This window comes from Sorghum bicolor, chromosome 1, assembly GCF_000003195.3.
Source record: "Sorghum bicolor cultivar BTx623 chromosome 1, Sorghum_bicolor_NCBIv3, whole genome shotgun sequence".
In the NCBI taxonomy this organism is placed as follows: Eukaryota; Viridiplantae; Streptophyta; class Magnoliopsida; order Poales; family Poaceae; genus Sorghum; species Sorghum bicolor.
The window spans coordinates 58,923,235-58,943,610 of NC_012870.2; the positions used below are offsets into that span (position 1 = coordinate 58,923,235).

At 49.2% G+C, this 20,376-nt stretch overlaps 2 protein-coding genes across 3 annotated transcripts; both read right to left on the reverse strand.

Annotated features, from left to right (window-relative positions):
* Positions 1,326-9,103, reverse strand: LOC8058763 (translation initiation factor IF-2). Its single transcript, XM_021460971.1, has 2 exons — positions 7,575-9,103; positions 1,326-1,541 (listed from the first exon to the last, which is right to left on the reverse strand). The coding sequence occupies exon 1, from the start codon at positions 9,045-9,047 to the stop codon at positions 7,809-7,811; it is 1,239 nt and encodes a 412-aa protein (XP_021316646.1). The 5' UTR covers positions 9,048-9,103; the 3' UTR covers positions 1,326-1,541; positions 7,575-7,808.
* LOC8058764 lies at positions 9,516-14,900 on the reverse strand. Of its 2 annotated transcripts, none has more exons than XM_021460968.1 (7): positions 14,464-14,900; positions 13,683-13,942; positions 13,134-13,189; positions 11,193-12,756; positions 11,002-11,120; positions 10,676-10,922; positions 9,516-10,542 (listed from the first exon to the last, which is right to left on the reverse strand). In XM_021460968.1, the coding sequence occupies exons 2-7, from the start codon at positions 13,837-13,839 to the stop codon at positions 9,995-9,997; spliced, it is 2,691 nt and encodes an 896-aa protein (XP_021316643.1). In that variant the 5' UTR covers positions 13,840-13,942; positions 14,464-14,900; the 3' UTR covers positions 9,516-9,994. The 2 variants fall into 2 exon arrangements, with proteins under 2 accessions (XP_021316643.1, XP_002467537.2); XM_002467492.2 differs by having other exon boundaries at positions 10,993-11,120; positions 14,464-14,898.

Consider the following 20,376-nt stretch of genomic DNA (forward strand, 5'->3'; position numbering starts at 1 on the left):
TACCCAACCTAAAGCTTATCACTTGAGAGAGTACCCTTATGAGAAACTCCAACAAAACAAGGACTAGTGAAATGTGTGAGTTTTCCGATACCTTAGTAAAAACATCGTCTTGCGAGGGTTTGCATTCTCTAACGTATTTAGGTTTTCACATTTACTTTTAACCTAGTGTGTGTGTGTGTGTTTTTTTTATCTTCTGCATAGAAAAACTGTTTTAGCTTATTTCTGTGTGTTTTTATATTAAACTGATTTTTTTTCTGAAATTACTAAGCTTCAAACGGGATCTAAAAGAAAAACAAAAACCGCTAAGATTGAAGTTGTATGCATGCAAAATCAACAACTTGACATAGAAAAAGATTCCACAATTCCTAAGCTGGCTACTTGTCCGCATATGTTTGTTATGTTTGTAATGTGTCCTGCTAACTTAGCTGTACTTTTATACGTATAAAAACGTGTTGCTCATAGCATTATTTCGATGGATCCGCCCGGCCAGCAGATTTGTATGTCCTCTTCTTAAATATGTCGACGCGGTTAAGCAGTGACGGCCGGCAGATTCCTCTGGCCTTTCTTTATATATGTATGATCACAAGTGTTCAACGTTATTCAGGAGTCTGCAGCCTGTCCAAGGTGAAAGGTCCTGGTTCCTGAGTCTGCATACATCCTGATGGACAACGTTGAGCTGGTGAGAGTATCCCCTTTGCGACTTGGTCAGTCAGTCTGTCCGTTTTGTATGAAATCTAATTAACTTCTGTTTAGTTTTGAAGTTTGCTTTTGTGATCAATGTACCTTTTGCCAAAGCGGGAACATCTATCTATCCATCTAAGTTACACCAGAAGTCAATTTAGTTTTTGTTCAGTGGTCCGTGATTCCGTGAAGTGCCTTTGTTTTCGAAGAAAGTCAGACAGGTACTGAACCCAAAGCGACGTGGTAAGACTGTTTGGTTCTCCTTCTTGCAGGGCCGTGGTTCCACTTCCTGGCAGCTACAGCTAGGCGCGCCCAGGAAATGGTACCGCACCAAGAGGATTTGGCTGGCCATCGGCCTCGCCGTCATCATCGTGGTGATCGTCCTCATGGTCCTGATAGCTTGCCATGGCTTCAAATGTCGCTGATCCTTCAGCCAGGGTTGCTCACTGCTAACGGATGGAAGGACTGGAAGCACAATAACACTCCTGCATGCTTTAGATACGCTCAATCATCTATGCAGCATTGCAGCTTCACATGGCGATGCATTCTGCTTGATGTTGTGGCGGTCTCTGTTTTCTCCTCTCGTTTTGATGCACCCTCCCAGTAGTTAGAGTTGTGAGCGATTCACAAATCCTTCTAAATTTTGTGTGACTTCTTGTCATATGGAGTATATATGCTTAATATAATTTTCTAGTTGCATGAGATGGAAGAGCCTGATTCCTTGATAGCAAAAACAGATATAGGCATAAAATGTATACACATTTGGATGTACTACTATCCCAACAAAGTACAAACCAATCTGTCCTCCTTTTGAAATTGAATGCCTAACAGTTCAGTTTTGGTCTTCATTCAGTGCGTACCTGCAAGCAATGAAAAATGTAAGACTTCCTTTTTTTCTCTCCCTCTTGCATCAAATTGCTCACACAACAATAATACATGATAGTAAGAAGTATTCCATGTTAGCAATATGCATGCTAATAAAGTTGTACTTTCTCCATTTTAAATGATAAGGTGCTCTGGTTTTTCTAGATATTTCGCTTTTGCTATGTACTTAGATATACACTGCTTAGGGATTTTTAAAACGACACTTTTATGGAAGCAAAGAGTTTTGTTTGTTATTGCAGTGATTAAAACTAATAAAACTGAAAATTCAGAAAAAAAAAGTTGACATAGATGGGCAGGCCACTCCATGAATAAAAGGGATGACGAATGAGCCCCCAAAAGAAACAATTTTCCAATTGGGAGAGGCAAATCATATTTTGGCAAAAGTTTGGGGGAGATCAAATGGTCATTTCCCCACTAGTATTTGACTCCTCCGTTTTCATATGGCACGCTTGTGGAACTTTTCATGCTGTTCGCCAATTCGCGCCTACCGCGCGCAGCAGGCTGTCAGGTAAGTGGAATAATCCCCACACCCCCCACGTCCCCGATGTGCTTGCTCTTCTGATCGCAGCATTCGGTTGGAGACGCGGAGATTTTCGGTTTGTAGAGGCCAATTTTCCGTTGCGTAAAATTCCAATGTGAGGTTACTTGCTGGGCTTAATCTGGGCAAATAAATTTTGATGCGGGTGATCATGTAGATTAGTTAATTTTGTTCCGCGGTTTGAACTCAATCTTGGCAAGTAAATTTTTTTTTCTCGAATACGCAAAAGGCTTGCGTATCTTTTGTATTAAGTAGAAGCAAAGTTTTTACAAGCGTGTAGGGCGCGAGGTGGCCTGCTACCCAAAGATTTTACATGGATCTTAGCCTCGCCCCCCCTCCTTTTCTTGTATGGCCTATTACTCCCTGATTAGACAACTCAAATTCCTTACCCCGGCCTCGATCCACAGATCGGCGGTGTGCTTGATGGTGGACAGGAGCTGGCTGCAGGTGGAGGAAGCGCTTCGGAAGCAGCGCGCATTCTGTTCCTTCCAAATTTCCCACGCGGCCAAGGCGAAGAGAGTGTCGGCTCCTTTTTGCTTGTCTCCGTGCCATCGTCTCCGCCATTGGTCCCACCAAGCTAGCAGAGACGTGCTACCCACCTGCGATGCGTCCGCTCCGAGGACGGCTAACATAGTCCACCAGACTTGGCGCGAGTACGAGCACGAGGCGACGATGTGATCGATGGTTTCGGGGTCTTGGTCGCAAAGGTAGCAGTGATCGTCTGCGTGCAGCCCGTGTCTTCTCCTCCTGTCCGCGGTCCAGTGACGTCCCCAGATGGCCAGCCATAGTAAGATTTTTACCCGCAAGGATGCCCATGTCACCCATATCCTGGAACATCCGGGGATCGGGTGAGAGGCTGTGAGCAGCGCCTGGTACGCCGACCTGGGGGTGTACTTGCCATCCGCTGTCTAATGCCAGATCAGGCTGTCCTCGCTATCGCTTAGCTGGGTTTGGGACACTCGGTCCCACAGCCTAAGATAGTCTAGGATGGCCGGGGTAGTGATCCCTCCGGAGATCTGACGTACCCAAGCTACGTCCGGCCAATCCTTCGGCGACGGTCGTCGTCTTGATGTCTCTTTGGCTGACGAACTCCAGGAGTGAAGGCGCCACATCCTTGACCGCATGGCCTTGGATCCATCTCCCTGTCCAGAATGCCGTAGATTGGCCGTTCCCGAGTATCGTGTATGTGGAGGCGTCGAAGAAGGCCTGCACTTCCTTGGACGGAGCGATGGGTAGGTTCGTCCAGGCCCTGTTCTCGTCGACTCGCTGTAGCCATAGCCATCTGGTTTGTAGGGCGATGGCAGTGAGGTGCAGATCTAGGACGCCTAGTCCCCCGAGTTCTGTCGGGCGGCAGACTGTCTGCCAGGCCACCATGCACTTCCCCCGGACGGAGCCCTCTTTTCTAGTCCATAGGAATCTGCGACAGATTGCGTTAATCTCTTGTATCGCCCACGGCGGAAGGCCGTCCGCAATGAGTGTGTAGATGGGGATGGCGGAGAGGACCGATTTGATCTAGATGAGCCGCCCGCTTCTGGCCATGAGCGGTCCGTAGCAACCTAGGAGGCGCCTTCCGATGGCCTCGATGGTGGACTGGATCCTCGCCTTCGGTATCCTCCTTGTGCTCAATGGCAGGCCTAGGTATGTAATTGGGAATTCGGCGAGCTGGCATCCTAGAATCTGCTGGAGCTGAGGTAAGTTGTCGTCTGGCGTGTAGATCGACGTGATCGAGCATTTGGTTAGGTTCGTCTTGAGGCCGGAGACCTCGGCGAAAATGGAGAGAATTTCCTTGATGACTTTGGCGTCTCTGGCACTTGGGTGCATGAATATGATTACGTCGTCTGCATATAGGCTGCAGTGGTGTCGGAGAGAGGGTGGCTGCATCAGGCGAAGTAGCCTGTCATCTGCTGCCGTGGAGATGAGGCGTGCGAGCACCTCCATGGCGATGATGAAGAGCATGGGGGACAGCGAGTCTCCCTATCGCACTCCTCTCCTGTGCTTGATTGGTGGCCCGGGCCTTCCGTTTAGCAGGATGCGAGATGTAGCCGTAGTCAGCAGCACAGTCACCCATCTGCGCCAAGCGGTGCCGAAGCCGAACGCATGTAAGGCGTTGAGCAGGAAAGGCCAGGCTACCGTGTCGAAAGCCTTGGAGATGTCGAGCTTTAGGAGCGTCATAGGTGTTCTGCTTTTCCTCATGAGCACAGCAGCTCGCTGGACGAACTTAAAGTTGTCGTGTATTGTCCTCCCGCGAATGAAAGCGTTTTGGTTCTTGGAGATGATGTCTTGGAGCTTTGGTGCAAGTCTCGACGCCAGCAGCTTGGAGGCTAGCTTCCCGAAGCTATGTATCATTGTGATTGGCCTGAAGTCGCCCGGCGTGCTGGCGCCTGGCTTCTTGGGCAACAGCGTGACGTAGGCGTTGTTCAGACGGCCGAAGGCTCTGCAGTCCCCGAAGAACAGCGCATTCAGGGCGGCCATGATGTCCGGCTTTATAACCGGCCAGGCGACTTTGTAGAACGTCCCTGTGTAACCGTCCGGCCCTGGCGCGCGGTCTGGAGGCTTCTTCCTGACGGCCGTTTCGACCTCCTCCTCGGAGAACGGAAGGTCTAACGCGGATAGGTCGACGGGGGTTATCCCGAGTGCTTGGAAGTCAAGCGTGTGGGATCCCGACCCGGGCTGGCCGAACACTCCCTTGAAGTGGTCATAGATCGCGGTTTCCAATTGCTCGTGTGATGTGTAAACCGTGTTGTTGTCGTCTCGTAGGCGGGTGATCGCGTTCCTGCGCTTTCGCCCTCGGGCGAGCAGGTGGAAGTATTTTGTATTGGCATCCCCGTCGGCGAGGAAGCGCACCCTCGCTTTTTGACGTGCCATGGTTCGTTCAAGGGAAGCCAGGCCTAGGGTCTTTAGCTTGAGGTCTTTTCGCAGCTGGTGCTCGCTGTCCGAGAGTTGCCTGAGGTCGGCGGCTCGGTCGAGTCGGAGGATGATGGCTCGAGCCATCAGCAGCTGTTCCCTGATGTTGCCGATCCTGTGCGCAGCCCACCTCTGGAGTTCGCGCGTGAGGTTCCTGAACCGCTCGTCGAGCCGGCGAAGCGGGTCTGAGGATCCTGATGTGCTGACCCATCCTTGTATGAGCGCCTCCTGGAAGCCGGCTGTCTTGGGCCAGAAGCTTTCGAAGTGGAAACGCCGCATGCGGTGGGAATATAGGTTTGTTTGAAGGAGGAGGGGGCAGTGGTCCGAGGCGTCCAAGGAGAGTGCCTGAAGGTGGCAGTCCGGATGCAAGCCCTCCCATTGAAGTGAGACTAAGGCTCGATCCAGCCGCACCAAGGTGGGCGATCGGCGCTCGTTGCTCCATGTATAACGTCGGCCGTGAAGGTGCAGGTTGATGAGCTCCAGCTCGGTCACCGCCTGTGTGAAGCGTCGTAGATTGCGCCTGTTGATTGCGTCGTTGTTTTTGTCCGCCTCGTCGAGGATGAGGTTGAAGTCACCGATTACGGCCCAAGGGCCGGAGCATGCGTCCCTGACGGCTGATAGCTCTTCCAAGAAGAGTAGCTTGTCGCTGTCTTCCTGCGGTCCGTAGACTACCGTGAGCCACCATGGCTCTCGATCGCCGACGGCACCTGTGTGCACCCTGACAGTAGCGGAGAAGCAGCCTATGTGTAGGTCGGTGAGGTGGATGTCTGGCTGCCGCGCCGCGACTAAAATTCCGCCGCAGGACCCGGCGGCCGGCACAAACGCGTAGTCAACAAAGTTCATTCCAAACAGCGAAAAGATAAGCATTTGAGGTACATCATTCTGCGGCTTCTCAGTCTGCACCAGCGTGCGGACGGAGTCACGCCGAGCGCGTCCGTTCAGTCCGCGCGCATTCCAACATAGGATTATAGTGTTATCCATTACATGCTGCTACCGGTGCTTCGCAGCTCAGCCCTACGTGGCGCGTCGCCTCGTGGAACGCCGGGGACGTTCGCCGTCGGGGAAGAGCTCTTGCATTGCTTCCGCGTGTGTACCTCCATCGCTTCCTAAGAACATGGCGTCCAGTTTCTGCTGCGCCTCCGCGATTCCTGCTGCAGGGGCGAGGCCCAGCCGCTGCATGACGAGGATCTCCCCTCTTTTGGCAACGGGTACCTTGGAAAGGGGCTGAGCCGCGATCCTGCTGCTTCGCAGTGGCATTTTGGAGGAGGAGTCGAAGACTTTGGTAGGCAACAGAGGTGTTGCAGCCTTCTTGAGGACCTTCTTTGCGAACCGCTTCAACCGGCCGCTGAGGGAGCCCGTGCGCTGGTCACTGGCATCACCGTCTAAGCCGTGGATGTGCCCTGGAGTGCTGCGGTCAGCACTGGCCTTAGCTGATGTGGCGCTGGCAGAAGCTTCATTGTTGCCGAAGCTCACCGGAGGAGGCGTGGTCGGCGGCTGCTCCGGATGCTCTTCCAGATTCGTTGAACCCATTAGGAAGCGGTCGGGGGGGTTCACGCCGCGCAGTCCTCGTGCTGGAGTGCAGGCTGGGGTGGACTCCTATCCGCCGTCAACGGCGGGCGCTGCTTGAGCAGGCGATCCCCTTGCGGGTGCCTCCTGGCTCTGGCTGTAGGCGACGACGGAGGTCGTGCGAAGCGGACCCTCGAGGGCAGCGGCCCAGTCGGCGTTTATGTCGTGCGTCCCCTTGCAGCGGTCTCGATCCCCCCCTCCAGTCGTGGAGGAGTTGGCGCTGTGGTCGAGTCGTTGCGTGTCAACCGTTGGGGAGTCCGCAGCGTTGTCCAGAGCCTGCGTCGGGTCATCCCTTTGCTCACTCCCCGTGGCGGGAGCGAGCTCCGCCAAGTTCTCGCATCGTCGGGCCGTCTCACCGGCTTGGGCGGGCAACCATACCACAACGGGCTCGATGGTGTGCTGCTGCTGCGGTTTGGTCTCCGGCCGGATCGGTCTCCACACCTGGCGTGCGGGCTTCTTGGTCTGGCGCGCGGCCGCTGTTGGTCGTAGACCGGCAATTGCGTTTGCGTCCCGGTGGCGCGCCGCAGGTGCCGCCCAGGTTGGAGGGCCGCGGCACGCAAGTCCGGCAGGTCCCGTACCGGCGCACGCCCGCGCTGTCCCTGCCTGGTGACAGGCGGGCCCATGCGCGGACCCGCGCCCGCCGTGCCTTCGGCTGCCGTAGTCGGCGTCACCGTCCGGGATGCCGCGGTCGCAGGCGAAGGCATGAATCCTTGGCCCGCTTCCCCTAGAGGAGTGGAAGCCGTCGTCGGGGTCGTCGAGGCCGCTACTGTCCGCGTCCGAGGCCGGAGACCCCCCCCGGTCTCGACGACGGAGACCGCGGGTTGAAGTCTGCGACGCTCCTGATGTGGATGAGGACCTTGTAGGCCAGCGTCTTCTTCTCCCTAAGGTACGGCGGCAGGGCTGGTCCTCCGGCGTAGAGGTGGCAAGGTGGTTCGTCCTCGGATATGCCCAACCAGCAAAGCAGAGGGATGTAAGACGGGTGAGCAGTCCAAGCGGTTACCTTGAAGGTGGATAGGTCGTCAGCGGTCCGCGTGGCGTTGTCGATCTCCTGTATCCAGCAGGACGGCGTGAGGATCTTCGCCGCGGTGTCTTCCCGCCACGCGTGAGGGGGAACGCCCTCGAGGACGATGTTGACTCGGTAGCGCAGCGTGGACGCCTCCGCGTGGCGGAGCTTGGTCCACGACCGCAGCACGAGGGCGGTGGAGCCGATCGGCAATGGGGACACGGCGAGAACCTAATCCTTGATCTCCTGGGAGCCGTAGAGGATGATGAAGTTCTCCGGGTAGAAGTGGCGGAGCAGGAGGTCCTCCGGTCTCACCCCAGCTGCGGCAGCAATGGCCGCCCTGGCGTCCTCCGCTGGAATGTCGAAGGAGCCGCAGCGGGTTTGGGCGACCACGGAGAAGCGCAGACTCGTCTCCGCGTTGGAGATCGCCGCGTCGCGCGAGATGTAGCGCCAGCACTCCCGTGGGCGCGAATCAGGTGCCCCCGGAGGTCCCGTGACGTTGTCTCCGTCGATGTCTGACGCCGGCGGCGGCGGGGACGGCGTCCTCCCGCTTGCTCCTTCAGGGGTTCCAGGCGAAGGCGGCGGAGGGGTGGGACCGCTCGCGCCAGGCGGTGTCCCAGGGCTTTGGCCACGCCGTTGGCGGACGAACCGGCCATCGTTCCTGGTTGGCGCCCCCGTGCCGCCGGACGACCGCGGCCTCTTGCAGTCCTTGGCGACGTGGTTGGTGCCGTGGCAGTTGAAGCAGCGAGTGGGGCGCCGGCAGGTCGCGACGCGGTGCGCCGCCGAGAGGCAGTTGAGGCAGCGGTCCTCGACCTCCCTGGGGAGGACGCGCTCTCTGCTCGGGCCTCGCCGCCGTTGCGATGCGTGCTTCCCCCTGGACATCGCTCCGTTCGCTCGCGCCGCCCGAGCGGGCCGCTGCGGCAACACGTGCTGCCAACCCTCCTGGCCAGGCGCCGTTGCACGGCGGCGAGGTCCAAGGCGCTGGTGGACGGGGATCCGTCCTGGCCCCAGGAGTCTTCCGGCCGCTGTCCCCGATGCTGCGTTGGCGTTCGCCAGCCTCCTCCATCGCCTACGCCGTCTGCGATGCTTGGGCCTGGGGTCGCTTTCTCCGGGTGACGCCGATGTCCCCTCGGCGTCCGCAGCGGGGCGTCTTCGGGGCTGCGCCGCGGCGGAGGCAGTCGTCGTAGGGGGCGCCGAGGACCCGGATCTGTGGTGGGGGACGCTCTTCGGCAGCTCGCTGAAGACCTGCTTCAGCGGCTCCTTGTCGGCGGCTCGACGGGCGGCGGCAAGGTAGGAGCCCCCCGGAGCGCACGCCTCGGGAGCGCGTGTCGGCGCTGTGGGCCCCCCCATCTGGCGGGAGGGAGACCCTGGCGAGTCGAGGAGGGAGGCCCAACGGTTGGTGTCGGCGAGTCGGTGCTGCGGCCCGAGGTCCTCAGGCTCGTCGTCGGAGCAGATCTCTCCCCATCTCATGGATTTGGATCTGCCGCAGGAGGTAGGCCGGAAGGGGGTGGCGGAGGGGGAGAGGGGCTTACCGAGGCCGACGGGCGCGGGGTTGGCGGCGGCGGCGGATCCGCTCGGGGTGGCTGGCGCTGCGGGAGTGGCTTGCGGCAGGCTGGCTGCGGCGGCGGCGGCGGGGGTGGGGGGCGCGGCAGGGGAGGGCGCGGTCGCCATCCCACAACCCTAGGTACGGTAATGTGCCTGGCCGTGACACCATAGTTGTACGTAGTAGTTTCTTGGCAAGTAAATTAGGGTTTAATACATTACTTAAGTAGTGTGAGGGCGTGCAGATCTCGGCATGGAATTTCAGTTAATAGCAATGGGTAATGCATTTTTTGTCTTTTTGATCCGTTCCCTACAAGGTTTGAGTAGCAGTAAATCATTGACTGCAGATGCGAATGATAACTTGATAAGTAAGCTTATATCTATCTATACGAGGAGTGAAATAATGCTAAGCATACAGAAAACATGTCATTGGATTAATGATGTATGATTATTTTCTTGCACATTTACACACAAAAAACAAAGCATATACAATAAGCGTGATCCGATCCCGCTGAAAAGTGGGACGCATCACACGTATGCACACAAACTCTCAAATCTCAATGGGCAAGAGGAAAATTGCAATGCGCTTCAGACTGCTGTACACTTCGCTGCTCAGAGGCATGGCTGTGAGTTCTGGTGACAGACCGTGCCCAACTTCATCCGTACAAACTGCACAACTCTGGAGATTTTGCTGACCTAAACTTTTGTTCTCAATCCACGAGAACCATTTCCACTGTAGTTACACACTTGACTAGTAGTAGTAGCCCATCATGTTATTCTGCCGCATAGAATTGGTTATTGTCAGCACGAAAACTCATGTATCCTACTCACTATACTCACTCACAAAGCACCATGGACGAGATATAATCAGAACTTCACATCCACAAATCAAAGACAGTCTCATCTATCAACTCATCCAATACAAACTCCCAGATCTCCATAACAATCCCTTCAGTTTTCGATCTAATGTTCATCCACGTCTGAACTTCTAGATCCCTCTTCATTGTCTGCTCTAGAGTACTTGGAAGACTATATTGGATATACCCGTAAACATATCTATCAACTTCTGTGATGAGGTTTTCTCCTATCGGAGGTGTCCGTATGTCGTGTTTTAGAAACGTTAGCCAAGAAGAGAGTCTAAAATATCTCTCTTGGATCTCTGTTAGAGCTTCACAGATACAGTCAAACAGAAGCTTTAGATCATCTGTTTGATCACCCTGACTCTGTAGTTCTTCAAACAAGCAGGGGCTGATTAATTCATCCTCTAGGTACCATACCTCTAAATTTTGTTCTGCACACAACTCTGAGAGTTCTAGCACCAACTTTATGTAATCCACCCTGACATTCTTGTCCTCCCAAAGGACATTAGCATCTGGTTCATTATCTGGAAAATACAGGGTCCTTTGGAGACCATGCAGCTCACCTGTATGCCATTAAAAAATTAACCATACAGATATATAGAGCATTTTGTTTTGTATCCGTAAAACTGAATAATTTTTCAAAAAAAAATCAGTAAAACTGAATAACGATAAGTAAGTTTTACCGTTTGAACTTACATTCTTTCTTATTTATGCAGTCTGGACTGCCAATATCTTCAAAGAATGACTCAAGAACAGATACTGGACTGGGCCTCTCTTGCTTTTCATCGCTTTGCTCAGGAGAACCATCTGAGATTAATTTGGTTGCTGCTCTTGGTTCTGGTGTTTCTGGCTCTTGCTGCCCCAATTTTTCGACTATGCCCTCAGCAGAAGTCGGGGACACTTTTACATGTTCTTTTCCTTGTTTTATTTCTTCTAGTGTTTCCTTTATGAAGCATGGGACATTTAGAAAAAAATAATCACAAAAACAAAAATATGCATTTATTTAAGCTTACCTGACATACATCATCAATGCTTTGTTCTGCTGGAATGGACCGTTCATTGCAAACGTTTTCACCGCAAATGAGTTTGTCAATTCCTTCAGTATACAGAGTGCTTGGCTCATCATCAGCATGTCTTGGTCCTGTCCAAAATTCTTGTGTTTATTTGTACTCAAAGAATAAACATGCATCATTCCAAGCATCAAGTGAATTACCTTTTTGTGCTTCATTCGTGTAATATCCTTCTCGAACTGTCACCTGATCATCAACTGCTGCACTGGTACAGAGAACAATGCTTCCTAAATCCTTTTGTGATTGGTTTCTCTCTTGTGTGCATTCTTCTCTCTCAACCTCACATGCAATGCAAACATCTGTTTCTCCAGGTGAGGGGTCAAGGTAATCCTTTCCCCTCAGGCTACTCCTAGGGGTTGACACATTGCCATGAGGAAGAGAAAGTATGCCTTCCAAGGATTTTGAGATTTGAACTGCTGGGTAGTTTACAGAACAGTCATTATCTTTTAGCATCTCTGTTAAATGTCTCTTGGCCTCTTCATAGAAGATAGACACACCTTTTGGTGTTACAATATGGCCATTGATTTCGCTTATGTTCCCATTTTGCTGCTTTTGCTTACTGCTGATGAAAGGTTTGATGTCATTCTTAATGTCTGACACAGACTTGTTTCCCAAGCTCCCTTCCGGGAGATGTCTAAAATCTTTATTAATTGCAATAACAGAATCTTTGAGCTTACGTGGCCCTCCTTGAAGCTCCTCTGCAGGTGCCAAATTTTTTTCTCTTCTACTCTCACCAGTCACAAATCTGAATCTTTTCTTGACTTCCTTAATTGAAAACTTTGAGTTTTCCCTTCCACTACATTCAGGAGCATGAGATGTACAAGGCTGTTGATGTAAAGTTCTTCCAGTAGCTGCTTTCTGATTAATCCCTCTTTCTGGATTTGGCTTCAGAATAACAATTTTGCTAACAGTCTGAGCTGCGTCAGTTGCCTCAAGCATCTGCCTTCTATTTGATTTACCCTTCCTCCAGAAGAACATATATTTTCTCTCTTTAGCTTGCTCTTTTGTAGCCAAAGGATGCTGTCTTGAGCCTCCTCTTCCTCCAACAAAATTGGTCTGTCCATGAATTTTATTGGGCTCTAATCCAGCAGCTACCTTACTGTTTTCATGCTTTTGGATACTGTCAGCTATATGTGGATTTGGCTTCTGAAGCAGCTTCACGAAAAGTTCATTGTTTGAACCCAGTATTTCCAATGCATCCTTGAATTGTTTGGATTGGGCTGCCATGGTGTTAGAAAGATTATTCTGGTCAGGTAGCTTAACATCATTACCCTCTTGAGACTGCCCACAGCTAATATTGCGAGGAAGATTATTCAATTCATTGACCTTTTTATGGATTAGGGCCTTCAGTGAAGGACACAATTCATTCTTATTCTTGCAATCACTGTGTGGGCATTCATTGTGACAACTATATATTTCACCTAGGAAATTCATCAGGACAGATTCAAGATCAAATTCTTCAGCATAATTCGAAACCCCAGAATCCATTGGAGTTGAAGGCGTAGAGATTCCTGCCTGGTGATATGAGTTATCTGTTGATTTATTTGTATGCTCTGAACTCCTATCAAGAGAGACATCATCTCCCAGTTCCGCTAATCTTCTCTGAACCTCGTCATTTGGATTTTTCTTCAGCAGCTTTACTTTTCCCAATTCATCCTCCATAAGGTTTTTGACTGTTGGTTTCTGACAAGTGTATTCTTCTATGTTCTGAATGAAAAACAGTAAAAAAATGCTCAGATGCATTCGTATGTTGAAGAAAATTGTATATTGCGATGTAACAGAAAATGTATTGGCTACTTAATTTATTTAATTGAGCTAGCTCTGATAATGAGGTCCCTCAAGCATAATACTGAATTGACATACTGTCCTAGATAACGAGCCTGATTTCAGCATTGGTGGTTCACTGCCTCACGATTCATAAACTAGATATACTTCTTAGTTTCTTTGCTTGGTTAAAAAAATGTGGTCTTCAAAGTTGTTAATACCACAGTGTAAATAAATTAGATTATGGTAACTAATAAAAACATGACTGAGTGGGTTTGATTTGCTCCTCAAAAAACTACTTGTTTGTTCATGCAACTTACACCGTCTTCTTCTATCTCGTCAAAATCGTTGGGCCTCTTTGCTGAATGTCCCCTCTCTGCACAAATAATGGCCCATCATTCAGAATAATTATCCATCAATACCCAAGTTGACAGAAAAATAGTACTTCACACTTTTTTTCTGAATTATTTTGGCTAATTCTAAACTGTACACATCAGATGTGAGGTTTGGTCTTGCGTAGCTTTAGAAATCAATGCAATGACTGGAGTAGTTCATGAATCAAATCCATGTTGCTATCTTGCAGGCCGTGATTATGGATTGCCAATATAATATGCTAGGACAACCCTACCAATGTAACCAAACAAATGCAAACAAACATATACTAGTAGCATATCTTGTGGCATTTTCATGGATGAAAAATTGAATTTATTGGAGCTACAGCATCTGAAGTTACTAAGCATCTTTCGCTAGCATGAAGTGGAGCTCAAATAGAAATAGCTATGCCCATACTGTTACAATTACCCTAGTCTATCTATTAGTAAAAAAAATGTCATGGAAACTGTGATTGATTATTAGTGAAGAAAACTTACCAGTGACCTCCCGGAACGTATGCCTCCCACTCAATTGCTTTGCATCCAGCAAGAGTTTGGGGTCTCGGCGGAAGTATAGCATGCGCATGAGGCCCCACACACAGCCCACATTGTCCTCATCTTGTGATGCAGACCGCCTGTGGCCTCGTCTTCCCATTCCTGATGATTTATTTTTCTGTAGCGGAAATGACCCTTTTGTTTCTTCTATTGATTGCTCAGTTCATGAGAGAGATCAGCACCAGTTGGACCTGATGATCACACTGGATTTGAATAAAAATAATTCATCAGCCTGGTTCCAACAGGAGATAGCAAAGGACGAAAACTTCTATAAACAAGCCAAACACTAGAGGTGAAGTTTCGCAAGATCAGAGCAGACGGATGGATGCAAACAGCTGGCTGCCAGGCACCAACTTTCTATTGTCTTTATTCACTCTTTCTTGATATAAATCTCTGTTCAGCCAATCCGGCTAATCAATCAATTGAGCAGTAAACGAGGGCAAAGGGCAATCCAAACACTTCCAAATACAGACACAAAAAAATAGTTGGAACCATATCAAAACATTGCTTTGGGCACAATTTCAAAATGAACCTATTTTCTAAAAAAAAACACCAAATCCCACAAATTATCAATCAGCCACCTATAGTCGGGATCCCCTAAAGTCAGTGTGTTGGCACGGATAACAAAGATCAGATTCATCATACAAACCACAATAGCTACACTGCAACACCAAGAAAGAAGAAAGGCAGCAGAAATACCTTCCAAGCAAAGGAACAAGCCTACCTGAGCAAACACGGAATGGAGCTTCTTCACCGGCCGGCCCTTTCTGACTCCACTCGTCTCTATCCCCTTCTCCCTCTCTCTCTTTCTCTGTCTCTCTCGGCCGGCGGGACGAACACCCATCCAGAGTCCTCAGTCCTCGCTGCAGCATCCCGCGGCCATGTGAACCGGCGCCTGAGCCCGCAGCCCTGAGCTGTCCATCCTTCTCCTTCTCCCTTTCGGCGAGGAGGGAGAGGATGGGAGGGAAGGAATCGGAGGCTTTTCTTCTACTTCCGGGGTTAGCTAGCCAAGCCTAACTAATCCGGTCTCGCTCACCTTTTTGCCTTTGCTTTTCTTTTCTTTCTCTTCTCCTCTTCTTCTCTCCCTTGCTTTTGCTCTGTGGAATGGAATGGAACAACGAGCTGAGCGCAGCGCTACGGCAGCCTACCACATGGCCGGCCAGGCCATCGCGTCGCACCAGTAGATTAGTGGACTTTCGGCAAGTGCGCCAGCCTTTTTCCACTCGCAGGAAGAAAAAAGGTGGTAAGCGATGGGTGCAATCAGGACATGGACACACCTACCTGGGGATCAAGATCATGGTTGCGTGTTAAGCATTACTCCTGCAGTGATGGCAGGATTAATCGTATCTACTGACGTGGTTGATTGTTCATATTATATGATGATTCTTCTTCCTACAAGAGGGGAAAGGGATATGGAGCATATAATACTACTGACATACTATGGTTCTGGGGATAATATGAACAATCAAAATCATGCAATTTTTTTAGACCAACAATCATATTATATGCGATCTTTCTCATAGTTTTTGCCTTCACACAAAAAAAATCATATTATATGGCCATGGCTGGAAGAGCCTGAAGGAAGCCAAAGCCACTCGTGTCATCTGTCAAAATTCCGAGATGGAGATTGCGCGTGACTTTTTTCTGTACCCGGATCCCAGATGATGGCTCGGCTCAATGCGCTAGCTAGTAGATAAGAAATTTGCGTATCGACAACGAGTAGTGGCAACCAAAAGTTTGTTACATGTCCATCACAACCCGGTTGTTGTTCGTCTTAGAAAGAGACGCGGCGCGCACAACCTTTCCCGGCTTTGGATCTGCTACGAGCAAGTCTAGTAACTTTTTTTTTTGGTTTTCAGCGAAACACCCTTGACATAAAACATGTGTTAATTAAGTAGGAGTATTAGAAGTTTAGAATACTATAGATAGAAGAAATCTCCAGCAACAGATATATAAGACTTCGTAATTCCATGTGCTGGCTTAATATATGTTTTAGTGACAGGGCTAGACAGCTCATTTTTGCAGGGAAAAATATGACGTTGATTGATTATTCGGTGCCGGACAGGAGTTAGTGGTTTGGATGGGATCTACTCTACCGGGTGGGTCCAGCAACAGCTATTCCCTGTTCTTCCTCACTTTACAACTCGAATCGGATTCATCAGAAGAGACAGGGGTCCGCGCCCACTGTCACGCACGAGTCACGACACCCCCTGGTCCGTTCGGTCGGCCAGCGACTGGATTTAGCTAAGGCCTTGTTTGTTTCAAAAAGTGAAAAGTTTTCGGTACTGTAGCAATTTCGTTTGTTTGTGATAAATATTATTCAATCATGGACTAACTAGGATCAAAAGATTTGTTTCGTGATTTACAGCTAAACTGTGTAATTAGTTTTGTTTTCGTTTATATTTAATGTTTTATGCATATGCGACAAGATTCGATGTGACGGAGAATCTTGAAAATTTTTTGGTTTTCAGGGTGAACTAAACAAGGCCTAACCCTCTCTGCTGACTGCTCTACTGCCGATCGGCTGCTAATTACACTATATATACATACTGTTAATCGCTTGCGTCCCACGGAACGGAATGAAGGAAAAAAGAGCGATGGACTGTGACGCTGGTGGTGATGCCAACTCGATGACATTCATCTTCTTCTCCTTTTTTTTTTTGAAAAATTGATGACATTCATGTGCCGTGACGTATCAGATCTTGAAAACTTTTTGGCCTCACTCGTCTTCGTTGCCACGGCTCTGGGGTTGGACTTTGTGTTGGCCTAGCTAACGAGTACGAGCGCTCGAGTAGTGGCCAAATCACGGCTGTTATTTAGTCGCGCTCCCGGCCGGGACCATGCAAACCGCCGGCGGCCATCAAGGTTCTCTTCCTTCTCCCCTTGCGTCGCGTGCTCAGCGTGTGACCACGCCGTATCTGAATTTGGTGCTGCTGCTGCATAGTACTTTTCATTTTCGATTAGATGCTACTTGTACCTGTAGCCTACGGATCCTCGAGATATCATCCATCACCTTTGCGGTCCAATTAATTAATTTATGCATTCTTAAGTCTCCTGAGAGGACAGCTGGTAGCTCAGGAGTTGTTTGGATGGATGGCGCAGGAGCAAGCCATGCTAGCGCCTCTTCTTATTGTTTAGATGGATGGCTCAGGGGCAAGCCATGCTAGGGCCTCTTCTTATTTGTATGTCTGTCTACTTCCTCCGTTCACAAATAAATGTACATCTCATTTTCCAAGAAGTCAAACCTCCCATGTTCGTCTCTGGCCACCGCTAACCTCCCATGCTCGTCTCTTGCCACCACTGATCTTGACCTCCACTAGACACCCTCGCGATCTAAGCTCCTCCCCCCTCCCTGCACGCAAACTCTTCCTCTCCCATGCTCATTTTTGGGCTCTTGCGCAAGCTCCTCTCCTCCTGAGATGGTTGATGGTGGTGGAGGTGGAAGGTGGTGGTGGTGGAGGAGGGAGGTGATGGTGGCAGAGGTGAAAGGTGAGTGCGAGGGAGAAGGTGGTGATTGATGAGTGCATCACTCCTCGGATGCACCATTGATCCTCCAATCACTATGCAAGGTTCAATGACTAGAGCTCAAATGGACAGGTAAATCTAGAGGTGAGCTTGTTCTTAAGTAATCCTTTTTATAGTTTTGAGTTTGTAACCTAATCATGTTAAGTGAGAGGCTCAATCCAGAATCTATCAGGGTGTTACGTCACCGTCTTTTATTTTGTTAGATTGTGCATCATCTTAGAGACCATTAGAAGGGCGCGTATAGGGGGTATCACACCCTCAAACACTTTATATTGAGTCACCATCATCAAAGTTAGTTTCTAGGTTTTGATTTAGATCAATTTGTCTTTGATAGTCATCGCCATTGGTTCGAAACACCAACTCGACTGCTTGATAATAGATTTGCAATTTATCACTTCAACTGAGTTGCTTCTTTTGAGTTCTTGTTTATGTTCTTCGTTTCATAGGCATGAATTAACCTTCTTAGCGAGGTCAACTAGATTGTGACGTGGTTAACAACCAAAGGGTTGTGGTGCTAAGGTTGCAGAGTTGAGTCTTTTGATCTGAAGCCGAACCGGTGTGTCACGTTCTAATAACCAAAATGAGAGTTATCTACACCAGATGGAAGATCGAATACCCCATTGTTGACGGTCCTTAAGTATCAAATTTAATTATCAAATAAACAAAGAAAAGGATCCAAATGAAATCAACATCCAGACTTAGGGTTTTATCTGACAGAATTCCACGAGTTTTGGTGTTTGTCTATTTCTGCAGGGGGTTATCAGGAAATACGGAAGAAAGGCCCACACGTCGGGATTACATAGAGATATCAACGTGCCGCACAATTATCTTACATCTAGAAGACTCCAGAAGCCACGGGAAGGAAACGGAGGCCGAACGGGGCCTGGCCCTGGGCGCCCGCCCAGGAGACCAGGGCGCCCGGCCCCTCCTGGAGTCCAAACAGGACTATCTTTCGGGATCAATCTCTACCGACCTAAAGGATCAAGGATAACCATTCAATCAATGTCGGTTTGATCCAACGGCCCATATTCACTTGAAGGGACTATAAAACCAGACCCCCTGGCCCCTGGAAGAGAAAGCCTCTCAACCCTAATTCATTATTCTTCAAGGGAGAAGAAGCCTCTGATCAAGCCTAGAGCCACCACATCAATTAGACATCTAGATTAGCATAGCTACATAGGATTAGAACTAGAAGGAGTCAATCTTTGATTGGTTTCCGGATCTGTCAAGAGGATTCTTGGTAATTCTCTAATTGTTCTTCTAATTCTTCAATATTATGAATATGACTTTGTTCTATTTCAATATATTGCTTATGACTTTGCTCTACTTGTTTATATTCAAGATTATATTGTTCTTAGTTTATCATAGTTATATACTTGGCTTAGTTAGATTGGATCTATATACATGTTTAGGATCGTATAGCGTTTATCCATCGGATCCATGGGTAAATGATAGATATTGTGTAGGCGTGGTTCTTATACCGTATTTATCTGCGATTGTACCCAATATGCCAGATCGTGGGGTAGTTCGTGATAGTGACAGCTTCATTGATTCTTATATAGTCCCCCTCTCGTGTATTGGGCTGGCAGAGCAACATTATTAAGGGGAGTGATTACGATGTTTCTCATATTCCTTGCTAATATCACTATGCATGGGCGTAGTCTTGTCTCACAATGATTGCTAAGTATGCTTGCACTAACTATGATATGCTAGACTGTATAGTTAAGAATAACTTAGGAAATATTCTTGTAGTTCGTTCTAATTCCATGCTAATGACTTTCTACAATATCTAATTGAGATGCTTATCATATTTATATGTGGCTAAGTTATGCTTATCAGATTAATTATCTTTGTCACCATTCATTACATTATATATCCTTTATGTGACACTTACCCCTATATGAAAGAGTTAGATAAATGTTCTCAATTATACATGCAATGATAGATACTCAATCTCTTATTCCATTCTATAATCAATACTGATGGTTGCTGATCCCTTCCCAGTGGTAAAAATATAAATAACGATATCTGGAATACTTTCCGGTTAAAATGCTACATCGATATTAATCTGTGCGCTTGCAGATCCGATTCATTATTTATTTAGATAAGCAATTGCATATTTCAATACCGCGTCTTACATATCATGCTGGGGATTGAAAGGATCAAGATGCCCAAGAGGGGGGGTGAATTGGGCTTCTGTAAAAATTTAAGCACCCTATAAGCTCCAATTCAACCCCTTATGCCTAGTGTGACCTAGAGAGCTACCGGATAAAAGTTTTGCAACCTAGTTCCAATCCTATTCTAGCATGGCAATTCTAAGAAAGTAAAAGCACAAAGTAAATGCTAGAATGTGAAGGAGTAGTGCAAGAAAGTGCTCGGCGATGTTTTGCCGAGGTATCGGAGAGCCGCCACTCTCCACTAGTCCTCGTTGGAGCACCCGCGCAAGGGTCTTGCTCCCCCTTAGTCCGCGCAAGGACCAAGTGCTCTATACGGGCTGATTCTTCGACACTCCGTCGCGGTGAATCGCCCAAAACCGCTCACAAGCTTGACATGAGCCACCCACAAGAACTCCGGGCGGTCTTCGTGCCTCCAATCACCACCAAACCGTCTAGGTGATGGCGATCACTAAGAGTAACAAGCAAAGAACTCTCACTTGACCCAAAACAAGGCACTAGAGAGTGGTGGATGCACACTTGACTCTTGGAACTCACTAGAGAAGGATTCTCTCAAGAAATCACTCAAAACTCAATCCTCTCTAGGCTCTTGCAACTCTCTTGCTCCACAAACAAGTTTCTCTAATGTTCAAATGGGCAAGAGACCTCTCATGGACGAGGTGGAGGAGTATAAATACTATCCACCAAGTCCAAAGGTCGGCCAAACCGTTTTCCACTGAAAACGGGGTCACCAGACGCACATTATGTTGCACCGGACGCACTGCACCGAGCGTCCGGTGCTTCATAACGGCTAACTGTACTTCCTGCTGACAGGTCACCGGACGCTAACTTCCAGCGTCCGGTGCACCGTCCGGTGCTCGGGGGAACTTTACAAGCTCCCTGCGCATGGGACCGGACGCTACCCGGCGCGTCCGGTGCTCAGGGAAGGCTTGCAACCT

Coding starts and splice junctions, on each gene's coding strand:
- LOC8058763 (XM_021460971.1), bottom strand. CDS start 9,047: ATGAGATGGGGAGAGATCTGCTCCGACGACGAGCCTGAGGACCTCGGG.
- LOC8058764 (XM_002467492.2), bottom strand. CDS start 13,839: ATGGGAAGACGAGGCCACAGGCGGTCTGCATCACAAGATGAGGACAAT. Junction 11,121..11,192: donor CACGAATGAAGCACAAAAAG/GTAATTCACTTG, acceptor AATTTTGGACAG/GACCAAGACATGCTGATGAT. Junction 10,543..10,675: donor CTGCATAAATAAGAAAGAAT/GTAAGTTCAAAC, acceptor AATGGCATACAG/GTGAGCTGCATGGTCTCCAA.